Genomic DNA, 12,577 nt, shown 5'->3' with positions numbered 1-12,577 from the left:
GTACATACAGGCATGTTAGTATATTTGTCAATTTCTCCATTTGCTACTTTGTCGTCATCCTGAGATCCACACGTAAACATGTCACACATACACACAGTCCTCCCTTAGCTCCCCATCCCTGAGTCAAAGCTATAAGGGGACCTGTCTTCATCACCTCCTCTCATTACCCATATATATACGCTCCATACGGTCCTTCAATCTGCTGCTATAAACTTCAAGGCTCTGAGTGATTCGGGGCAGCTGCCCAAGGGCCTTCCTTTCCTCCAGGACACAGAGGGTCTCTCTGGTTGTTTTCCAGTGCAGAGCAGCCCCCCAGAATCCCCCTACCACTACTAGTATACAGCCCAAAGAACAATATTGAATGTACTGCATGACCCTAGAAAATGAGAATCATTTCTACAGGAGTATAAATCATGTAAAAGAGATAAGTTTAATTGGTTCTCCAGATCTCTTTTCCTGTGTTTTTTGGCTCACGGGATTTTTTTCCTTTTCCAGATTTTGTCGTGAACCTTTAAAATCAATTCCTCCTGAAATGTATGAGATGACCATACACAATGCCTGGCACACATTCATTTTGTAAGAGAAAGTCATATTGGTTCATTACTTTTAAAGAATGAACTCTATTGCGTATGGATAGAGTTTATGCATAGTGAAAGTAAAAGTATTAACTGGTCCTGCATACATAACACGATCATAATAATAATATCAGTCCGGTTTACTGGTATTTGGCACATGCAACACTTTCCTCTGCACTGCAAAGAGGGTTGCAAAGTGACTGGTAATTTACCAAAGTTACCCGGAATCTTCAGTGACTTTGGTAATTAACAGAAAATCAATGGAAATCTATTATCGTAATTTCGAATAACTTCAAATAAATATGTGTAAGTATTCATATATAGTGTTCATTTATTCTATGTCTGTCCATGTTGTTTCTAGTAGATAGACCATATGGTTGCAGAGGAAATAGCCTATATAATGAAGAAATCATCAAGTCAATGGTATTAATTTCCAAATATTGACTTGTACCGCCAGTTTGATGCGAAAACATTGCAAATACATATTGACGTAGTAAAATGAATAAAAGTTAGGGAAACAATTTTTATAAAGGACATTTCATGCTAAAACCCTCATTCCATTGGTATTCACTAAGTTGATGGTTTATATACAGGATAATGTTTTACAGCTTTGTCATTCTATGTTGTATTATTTAATTATTTCATATATTTTACATGATAAGGCCACACAGATGGACACAGATTATTGGGGACACCTGTGATAATCTGAAGTACCCAAAAGGGCCACTAGATGTCTTGTGATAGATTACGTAAAATCTTTGAAAGACACCACAGTTCTGGTAGTTTACTGGTAAACTTCTAATGTTTCCAGTAATACACCCTGCCTTTGCAAACCTAACTGCAACAGTCATTATTGTAAAGGAACATGTGTTTTCAATCAACTCTCCTACCTGTTACAGTAACGATACTGTAAATAAAATTCCAAAACAAGAACAACTCTCCAACTGAAATGAAACATCAACAACATCCCAGAGTTGAGAATTATCAGAGCCTGAGCATATAATCATATCATCATGCTTATCCATTTCTCCGAGCTCTCCTTCTCCACAAACATATACAATACAGTATCTATGTCTGTCCTCCCGTCTGCGTCCGTCTGTCTGCGTCCGTCTGTCTGTGTCCACCAGTCTGTGTCCGTCCATCTGTCCACATGTGTATCTATCCATCCATCCATCCATCCATCTAACTTCATCTCTGTCTCTTTCCCCCCCCAGTTAAAAAATGGCAATGTCCACTACATCTCTGACGCGGGCGTGGGAGGAAAGGTGGAGAGGACCCTGGGGGAGATGGTCCTATCAGATGGCCAGTGGCACGTCCTGCAGATTTTCAAAAACGGCTCAGCCACCTCCCTTTACGTGGACGGAGCCCTACTCAAGCTCATCCAGCATCCCACCCAGGACTTTGGGGGTCTTAATGTCCTGACCATGTCCCTCGGTGGTGTCCCGTCTGGCCCCACCCAGCAGAAAATTGCATCAGGTGATTTGGTGAAATGTGAAGTTGCTGTTATTGTCATACACTGAGTGCACACAACATTAAATCAAATCCAATTTTATTTGTCACATACACATGGTTAGCAGATGTTAATGCGAGTGTAGCGAAATGCTTGTGCTTCTAGTTCCGACAATGCAGTAATAACTTATATGTCTTATACACAGTGTAAGGGGATAAAGAATATGTACATAAAGATATATGAATGAGTGATGGTACAGAGCAGCATAGGCAAGATACAGTAGATGGTATCGAGTACAGTATATACATATGAGATGAGTATGTAAACAAAGTGGCATAGTTAAAGTGGCTAGTGATACATGTATTACATAAGGATGCAGTCGATGATATAGAGTACAGTATATATGTATGCATATGAGATGAATAATGTAGGGTATGTAACATTATATTAGGTAGCATTGTTTAAAGTGGCTAGTGATATATTTTACATCATTTCCCATAAATTCCCATTATTAAAGTGGCTGGAGTTGAGTCAGTGTCAGTGTGTTGGCAGCAGCCACTCAATGTTAGTGGTGGCTGTTTAACAGTCTGATGGCCTTGAGATAGAAGCTGTTTTTCAGTCTCTCGGTCCCAGCTTTGATACACCTGTACTGACCTCGCCTTCTGGATGATAGTGGGGTGAACAGGCAGTGGCTCAGGTGGTTGTTGTCCTTGATGATCTTTATGGCCTTCCTGTAACATCGGGTGGTGTAGGTGTCCTGGAGGGCAGGTAGTTTGCCCCCGGTGATGCGTTGTGCAGACCTCACTACCCTCTGGAGAGCCTTACGGTTGTGGGCGGAGCAGTTGCCGTACCAGGCGGTGATACAGCCCGCCAGGATGCTCTCGATTGTGCATCTGTAGAAGTTTGTGAGTGCTTTTGGTGACAAGCCGAATTTCTTCAGCCTCCTGAGGTTGAAGAGGCGCTACTGCGCCTTCTTCACGATGCTGTCTGTGTGAGTGGACCAATTCAGTTTGTCTGTGATGTGTATGCAGAGGAACTTAAAACCTACTACCCTCTCCACTACTGTTCTATCGATAAGGATAGGGGGGTGTTCCCTCTGCTGTTTCCTGAAGTCCACAATCATCTCCTTAGTTTTGTTGACGTTGAGTGTGAGGTTATTTTCCTGACACCACACTCCGAGGGCCCTCACCTCCTCCCTGTAGGCCGTCTCGTCGTTGTTGGTAATCAAGCCTACCACTGTTGTGTCGTCCGCAAACTTGATGATTGAGTTGGAGGCGTGCGTGGCCATGCAGTCGTGGGTGAACAGGGCGTACAGGAGAGGGCTAAGAACGCACCCTTGTGGGGCCCCAGTGTTGAGGATCAGCGGGGTGGAGATGTTGTTGCCTACCCTCACCACCTGGGGGCGGCCCGTCAGGAAGTCCAGTACCCAGTTGCACAGGGCGGGGTCGAGACCCAGGGTCTCGAGCTTGATGACGAGCTTGGAGGGTACTATGGTGTTGAATGCCGAGCTGTAGTCAATGAACAGCATTCTCACATAGGTATTCCTCTTGTCCAGATGGGTTAGGGCAGTGTGCAATGTGGTTGAGATTTCATCGTCTGTGGACCTATTTGGGCGGTAAGCAAATTGGAGTGGGTCTAGGGTGTCAGGTAGGGTGGAGATGATATGGTCCTTGACTAGTCTCTCAAAGCATTTCATGATGACGGAAGTGAGTGCTACGGGGCGGTAGTCGTTTAGCTCAGTTACCTTAGCTTTCTTGGGAACAGGAACAATGGTGGCCCTCTTGAAGCATGTGGGAACAGCAGACTGGTATAGGGATTGATTGAATATGTCCGTAAACACACCGGCCAGCTGGTCTGCGCATGCTCTGAGGGCGCGGCTGGGGATGCCGTCTGGACCTGCAGCCTTGCGAGGGTTAACACGTTTAAATGTTTTACTCACCTCGGCTGCAGTGAAGGAGAGTCCGCATGTTTTCGTTGTAGGCCGTGTCAGTGGCACTGTATTGTCCTCAAAAAAGTTATTTAGTCTGCCTGGGAGCAAGACATCCTGGTCCGTGACTAGGCTGGTTTTCTTCTTGTAGTCCGTGACTGACTGTAGACCCTGCCACATACCTCTTGTGTCTGAGCCGTTGAATTGAGATTCTACTTTGTCTCTATACTGACGCTTAGCTTGTTTGATAGCCTTGCGGAGGCAATAGCTGCACTGTTTGTATTCGGTCATGTTACCAGTCACCTTGCCCTGATTAAAAGCAGTGGTTCGCGCTTTCAGTTTCACGCGAATGCTGCCATCAATCCACGGTTTCTGGTTAGGGAATGTTTTAATCGTTGCTACGGGAACGACATCTTCAATGCACGTTCTAATGAACTCGCACACCAAATCAGCGTATTCGTCAATGTTGTTATCTGACGCAATACGAAACATATCCCAGTCCACGTGATGGAAGCGGTCTTGGAGTGTGGAATCAGCTTTGTCGGACCAGCGTTGGACAGACCTCAGCGTGGGAGCTACTTGTTTTAGTTTCTGTCTGTAGGCAGGGATCAACAAAATGGAGTCGTGGTCAGCTTTTCCGAAAGGACGGCGGGGCAGGGCCTTATATGCGTCACAGAAGTTAGAGTAACAATGATCCAAGGTTTTTCCAGCCCTGGTTGCGCAATCGATATCCTGATACAATTTAGGGAGTCTTGTTTTCAGATTAGCCTTGTTAAAATCCCCAGCTACAATGAATGCAGCCTCAGGATGTATGGTTTCCAGTTTGCAAAGAGTCAAATGAAGTTCGTACAGAGCCATCGATGTGTCTGCTTTTGGGGGAATATATACGGCTGTGATTATAATCGAAGAGAATTCTCTTGGTAGATAATGCGGTCCACATTTGATTGTGAGGAATTCTAAATCAGGTGAACAGAAGGATTTGAGTTCCTGTATGTTTCTTTGATCACACCACGTCTCGTTAGCCATAAGGCATACGCCCCCGCCCCTCTTCTTACCAGAAAGATGTTTGTTTCTGTCGGCGCGATGCGTGGAGAAACCCGCTGGCTGCACCGCCTCCGATAGCGTCTCTCCAGTGAGCCATGTTTCCGTGAAGCAAAGAACGTTACAGTCTCTGATGTCCCTCTGGAATGCTACCCTTGCTCGGATTTCATCAACCTTGTTGTCAAGAGACTGGACATTGGCGAGAAGAATGCTAGGGAGTGGTGCACGATGTGCCCGTCTCCGGAGTCTGACCAGAAGACCGCCTCGTTTCCCTCTTTTACGGAGTCGGTTTTTTTGGGGGGTCGCCGACTGGGATCCATTCCATTGTCCTGGTTGAAAGGCAGAACACAGGATCCGCGTCGCGAAAATCATATTCTTGGTCGTACTGATGGTGAGTTGACGCTGATCTTATATTCAGTAGTTCTTCTCGACTGTATGTAATGAAACCTAAGATGACCTGGGGTACTAATGTAAGAAATAACATGTAAAAAACAAAAAACTGCATAGTTTCCTAGGAACGCGAAGCGAGGCGGCCACCTCTGTCGGCGCCGGAAGTATAAGGAACACCTTCCGAAAATTGAGTTGGAACCCCCCCCTCATTTGCCCTCAGAACAACCTCAATGCATCGGGGCATGGACTGTACAATGTGTCGAAAGAGTTCCACAGGGATGCTGGCCCATGTTGACTCCAATGCGTTCCACAGTTGTGTCAAGTTGGCTGGATGTCTTGGGTGGTGGACCATTCTTGATACACACTGGAAACTGTTGAGTGTGAAAAACCCAGCAGCGTTGCAGTTCTTGACACACTCAAACTGGTGCGCCTGACACTTAATACCATACCCAGTTCAAAGGCACTTATATTTTTTGTCTTGCACGTTATCCCTCTGAATGGCACACATACACAATCCATGTCTCAATTGTCTCATGGCTTAAAAATCCTTCTTTAACCTGTCTCCTCCCCTTCATATACACTGATTGAAGTGGATTTAACAAGTGACATCAATAAGGATCATAGCCTTCACCTTGTCAGTCTGTTATGGAAGGACATGTTTTGTACACACAGTGTAGTATGTGAATGAATGGTAGATACCTTTTTCACTGAATAAAAGGTCTTCTGTTGACCATATTAGGTGGTGTTCCAGTCCTGCTGACTGGAGATAGTGTAAATTGTGTTTTTGACATTGGACACATATTTGACTGTGAAATATTTACAGTAGAAGAGAGTTAATGTTGCTCTCTTTGACAGATTATTTCTAGACAATAACTAATGTGAAACTAGTTTAATTAGGTGAGGGAGCCCCGCCTTTGATGCTTTCATGTTTTAATCTCTTTGCTCTGGAACCTCGGCTTTGGTTAGGCCTAAATCACGTATCAAATGTCCTCAACTCTGACTTGAAAATAGTTTGGATAGGGTGAACGGGAGGGCTTCCAGAGGGAGGGATACACCGCTGTCAATGTATGACTTTTAGGGGAAAGAAAATTACTTAATACTATGGGCTGGACTAATATGGTAAAAAATGAGCAATTTGAATGATTTGTTGGCCTCTTTCACACAGCAAGGTCCAGGATATATTTAAAAATAAACACGCTCTGAACACGCAGATCTATTGCAGGCTGCCTTGCCTAGCACACTGATAATCTGGTCCCGGTTTCCACGCCTGCACCAAATAAGACCTGACCCCTCGCTCAATATGCGTATCGAAGCAGCTGTGTGCATTCAACTAGTAAGATTATAATGAATAGGACAAAATAGTTTTAATTTATATTGTAATAAATTCAATAAACATTTTTACATCTGTGAGGGACATTGTGAGGCAATATGAAAGTAAAGGTTTGAATTGGTCACCAAAACATTTCTTCCACATGGATGTCTTGAAGCGATATGAGGTCTGAAGGTAGATTGTCTGGCATCAACTTCCCATTTTTTAGTAAATAATCATATTGGTTTGTCTCAGAATTGACCCATTTGAGAATGTGATTTGTCGAGGTATTTTCCATGAGAAAATTTCATTGAGATTTTAATCGATGCTGAACCAATAGTCGCCAAAATTCCCCCAGTTCTGATTATAGCTTTCAGTTCCTGTTAATTACAAGGAGGCAATCCAAGCCTCATTGCAAATTCTGAAAAGCGATCAAACTTGTGCCATTCGGAAATTATGATCTTCCAGGCCACTATGTTGTCTTAATAACCGTCCAGGACTACTTCCTGTTTACTGAACACCTCTTCCTATTCTTCCTGCAGGCTTTGATGGCTGCCTGGCCTATGTGAAGTACAATGGGGAGAATCTACCATTCAGTGGAGATCACAGCGCTGTCACCATCTCCAAGACCAGCTCAGCCGTTAAGATTGGCTGCAGAGGGCCCAACCTGTGTGAGAGCAGCCCTTGCTGGGATGGCCTGATGTGTGTCAACCAGTGGTACACCTACCAGTGCCTCCCGCCCGGCGAATGCGCCTCCAGCCCTTGCCAGAACCGAGGGAGCTGCGTCCCTGGCCCCCGCTCTAGTTACACCTGCGTCTGCTCTGAGTTCTACACTGGCAAGACCTGCGAGACCCTGGTGGCGTGCCTGGGGGTTCAATGCCCTCAGGGCACCCTCTGCAAGACGGCCAACAATGGCGGCTTCATCTGCAGCCCGAGCCCCACAGCCAAGGAGCTTACCTTGCCCATCTGGGCAGTGCCAGCCATTGTGGGAAGCTGTGCCACAGCCCTGGCCCTGGTGGTGCTCAGTCTGATCCTCTGCAACCACTGCAAGGGCCGCAACAAGACCAAAGTGCCAAAGGAGGAGAAGCAGCCTAAGGAGGAGAAGAAGAAGAAGAAGAAAAAAGGGAGTGAGAACGTGGCCTTTGACGACCCAGATAACATACCTCCGTACGGTGATGAAATGACGGTGAGGAAGCAGCCTGAGGGGAACCCCAAGCCTGACATCATCGAGAGGGAAAACCCCTACCTGATATACGACGAGACGGACATTCCCCACAATAATGAGACCATCCCCAGCGCCCCCTGTGCCCCCTGCCAGATGCCTGAGGCAGACATGGAACACTATGACATAGACAACGCCAGCAGCATTGCCCCGTCCGACGCCGACATCATCCAGCATTACAAGCAGTTCCGCAGCCACACGCCCAAGTTCTCCATCCAGAGACACAGCCCTCTGGGCTTTGCCAGACAGTCTCCCCTGCCATTGGGTGCCACCAGCTACACCTACCAGCCCCAATACAGCCAGGCACTGAGGTCCACCCCTCTCAGCCACTCAGCCTGCCCCACGCCCAACCCCCTCTCCAGGCACAGCCCGGCCCCCTTCACCAAGCCCTCGTCCTTCTACCGCAACACCCCCACCAGAGAGCTTAACCTGGCCCGCAGGGATGGCAGCCCCCTGGACTTGCACCACAATGAGATGAGCCAGCAGGGAGCCATGTTCAACTACGGCAACCGGCTGGGCCGACGCAGCAAGAGCCCCCAGACTATGGGGGGCCACAGCTCCAGGCCAGGCAGCCGGCTCAAGCAGCCCATCGAGCAGATCCCCCTGGAGACGGGGCCCCCCGTGGGGCTGTCCATTGAGGAGGTGGAGCGGCTCAACACGCCACGGCCCCGAAACCCCAGCATCTGCAGCGCCGACCATGGCCGCTCCTCGTCTGAAGAGGACTGCCGGAGGCCCCTGTCACGGGTACGCAACCCAGCCGATGGCATCCCTGCCCCGGAGTCATCATCTGAGAGCGACTCCCACGACTCCTTCACCTGCTCAGAGATGGAGTACGACCGGGAGAAGCCTGTGGCCTACAGCTCCAGGGTGCCCAAGCTGTCGCAGGTCAACGAGTCAGACGCCGACGATGAGGACTACGGTGGGCGGCTCAAGCAGAGGCGCTACTCCAGCCGGCGGACCGAGGGCGGGCCCGCTGCACAGGCACCGATGACAGACCACTACACTTTGCCCCATAAACTGGGCCAGCAAGCCGGGGGCTTCAACTGGGACAACCTGTTGAACTGGGGCCCAGGCTTCGGCCATTACGTAGATGTATTCAAGGACCTGGCCCTGCTGCCGGAGAACGCAGCCGCGAAAGAAATGAACATTGAGATGAACATTGAGATGAACAGTGGGGATGGGTCAGTGACCATTCTGAATGAAGGGGAGGCCGAGCAATATGTATGAGACTATTTATTACAATCCTGTACAGTATGGTATGTTCTCTAAAAGATAAACTAAGACAATGTAGATAAGAAGCAGAGCACATTGGGCTAGCCGTCTCCGTTAATTTCTTTGTGGAAATAAGACAACCTTCAATGCAGTAAAGCAGAAAATGACACCTGTAATATTACTTCTAATGGAGTTAGCCCCTTGGAAGAGTATACCAGTCCTTTCCAGACCTCTAATTGTACATTAACACTGAATGGTTGGAACAAAAAGCCTGGGTCTGAATTCAATTTGATGACTGCAAAGCTAAATTTGATCTTCATCAAATGTAGCTGGTCTGTATTACCAATAATGCCGCTCCTTTGCGAAACGTCTGTCACATTCACCAGTGAAAGATAAGATGAGCGATAGCATTGAAACACTCGCAAGAGAATTTCCAAAGGCCATAGCAATAGAAACCCCTTGCCTGTGTCTTTTTTTGTCCCATTTCTAATTTTTAAAAGGAAGCATATGTGTATGATTCTACAACACCTCTAGGCATCCAGATACAGCCCTCATGTAAAAATGAGCACACCACTTTGCTTGCACGGTAATCGAGGCCTGCCAGTGTTATGACCCAAGCACAATAACCGCTCTCTGGCTGTATGTGTTCTCTCAGATGACTGGCTAAGCACTCCAAGAGCTAGGATTAATCAAGTCCCTGCCTTACAGACATTTTAGGATGCTGAGGATACTATTGTTTCTGTTGGCGGGGTTGGGAAGGGAAGGTTCTGTGATGAATGGTCTGGATCACAATCCCCCGAGCCTGAGTGTTATTTGACCAGCCAAAAGGTTCGGCCGATGATAGCTGATCCATCCCGTCATGACGTGAACCCCACCCTACTACAACTATGAACTTGTGTATATTTGTCTGTTTTCATGGGAAATCATGGACGTCATCGTTGTCAGTGTTTTTGTGCATTATTTTTAAATGTATGGTTTCTACTTTTTGTACTGTTTATTAACTTAAACGACTTAAGATGGGGTTTTATGGATATTTTCACATGCAGAAGTGTGTTCTTACTTTCAGGGAAAGTAAGATTGAAGACTTATCTTTTACATTTGTTACATATGTAACGTCAGTATTTTCCCACTTTTGATAAAACTATAACACACTTTATGCTTTGTACATGTAAAAAGCCAATAACAGAATAAAACGTATTTATTTAAAGGTCTCTTTCAATACAAAGTGAGCATGTCATGTGGTAAGCAATCTCACTGCAATCCTGTGGGGGAGGCACCTTTTGAGCTCAGATTGCAGTTCATTAATGTGGGTGGTATGGTATTTTATACTCTAAGGACTATAAGACTGTTGTGAGTAGAGTTTAAATAAAGCATGTGCTGAATTGAACAAAACATTTTAAAAGGCCATTGAGGACCTAAATGAAACTGAGCCACAGTGCTGGCAGCCAAGCACAACATCCAGCGGACTCAGCGACGCAGGGCCCTCTATTGCTTTCAACAATTATTTACATCTGGCTTATTGAGTAGAACAATTTTTTGTAGCCTGGTGATCTGGTATGTAACATGCTTATCTTCTCCGTCATCGAGAGAGAGGGGCCACGAAGAGAGAGAGAGAGAGAGAGAGAGAGAGAGAGAGAGAGAGAGAGAGAGTGGGGAGCCATGAACCAAGCGAAGAGTGACAACCCAAATCTGGTAGATTACTGTGGACTCCTGGAGAGGTTCTGTCCTGCCGAGACCAATGTTGACGTAGACTGCTTGGGAATGCTGTACCATGCCGATGCTGAAATAATAACACTCATAAGGATAATGATAGTAAGTGAAAAAGGACCTCGTGTAAACACAAGAGAAGATGAATCCAAATAAACCTCACAGCAGCTCTCTCGCTTTGCTGTGTGAGATTGGCATGGCAGGGTATCAAAATGAAACCGAGAGAGGAGTCGAAGATTGCATAGCATGCACTCCCCTCTAACTAAATGTGAATTAGAAAGGGAGACATATGGATGGCAAAAATAAATACCAGCAAATGCCAGATGGGATGGTGTTTCTTTTTCCTTTGTGGGCCTAACTTTTTTTTTTTTTTTGGTGTGCAAAATCATAATCTTGCTAATAATGAGGGCCTCAAGGGAACAAAATGGCCGGTGTGGGGGCCTGAGGGGGAAAAATGGTCCGGTGTGTTAGATTTCTGGTCCCAGTCCACCCCTGGAGACAAGGCTGCTTCATAAAGGGAGCATTGTCCTACTATATAAAGTATATATATTTGCCCAAGAAGGATTTGTTGTTGCAAAAATTGTTTTGCAGCATTGTCTTTTTGTAATAATTTACATTAGCTGGTTACCATATATATACAGTTAATGTTATTTCAATAGAGTAAAATGGACAACACTCATAGTCTAGAATGACTTCACATGATTAACTATGTAAATTTAGCAGTGCAGTGTGACTACTTTATCAACATTCACCACATGAAGTTACCAAAGTTGAAATTGGAACTAGTTGTTTTCCAAGCAAGTGATAATGATGGAGATGCCAACAAGACTAGAGCTAGAGGCAATTTCCCATGTACAGGTGAAGTCGGAAGTTTACATACACCTTAGCCAAATACATTTAAACTCAGTTTTTCATAATTCCTGACATTTTATCCTAGTAAAAATTCCCTGTCTTAGGTCAGTTAGGATCGCCACTTTTTTTTAAGAATGTGAAATGTCAGAATAATAGTAGAGAGAATGATTTATTTCAGCTTTAATTTCTTTCATCACATTCCCAGTGGGTCAGAGGTTTACATACACTCAATTAGTATTTGGTACATTGCCGTTAAATTGTTCAACTTGGGTCAAACGTTTCGGGTAGCCTTCCACAAGCCTCCCACAATAAGTTGGGTGAATTTTGGCCCATTCCTCCTGACAGAGCTGGTGTAACTGAGTCAGGTTTGCAGGCCTTGCTCGCACATGCTTTTTTTTCAGTTTTGCCCACACATATTCCAGCTAGCAACAGGTAACTTGGTCACGAAAATCAGAAAAGCAGTCAAATTAAATCGTTTACCTTTGATGAGCTTCGGATGTTTTCACTCACGAGACTCCCAGTTAGATAGTCAATGTTCCTTTTTTCCAAAAATATTATTTTTGTAGGCGAATTAGTTTGTTCTTCACGTTTGGCTGAGAAATCGACCGGAAATTGCGGTCACGACAACTCCGGAAAATATTCCAAATTAGCTCCATAATATTGACAGAAACATGGCAAACGTTGTTTATAATCAATCCTCAAGGTGTTTTTCAAATATCTATTCGATAATATATCCATCGGGACAATTGGTTTTTCAGTAGGACCGATTGGAAAAATGGCTACCTCTGTATTTTACGTGAGAATCACTCTGAGAGCAATCAGGTGACCACTTACACAACGGGTATTCTTCAACATAAAGGCGTAAAACTATGTCACAATGCTGTAGACACCT

General features: G+C 45.5%; 1 protein-coding gene across 1 annotated transcript in view; it reads left to right on the top strand.

The window, feature by feature from the left end:
- Positions 1-11,039, top strand: part of LOC118378919 (protocadherin Fat 4-like) — a 111,040-nt gene extending 100,001 nt beyond the window's left edge. The window contains exons 16-17 of the mRNA XM_035765915.2: positions 1,790-2,051; positions 7,235-11,039. Coding sequence (XP_035621808.1) covers positions 1,790-2,051; positions 7,235-9,141 — 2,169 coding nt within the window. The 3' untranslated portion in view covers positions 9,142-11,039. The remainder of the gene's footprint in view (positions 1-1,789; positions 2,052-7,234) is intronic.
- Positions 11,040-12,577: the final 1,538 nt, after the last annotated feature.

The sequence above is a fragment of the Oncorhynchus keta genome, chromosome 4, assembly GCF_023373465.1.
Source record: "Oncorhynchus keta strain PuntledgeMale-10-30-2019 chromosome 4, Oket_V2, whole genome shotgun sequence".
Taxonomy (NCBI): domain Eukaryota; kingdom Metazoa; phylum Chordata; class Actinopteri; order Salmoniformes; family Salmonidae; genus Oncorhynchus; species Oncorhynchus keta.
The sequence above is the reverse complement of the archived record's forward strand: the minus strand, read 5'-3'. Positions and strand labels throughout refer to the sequence as shown.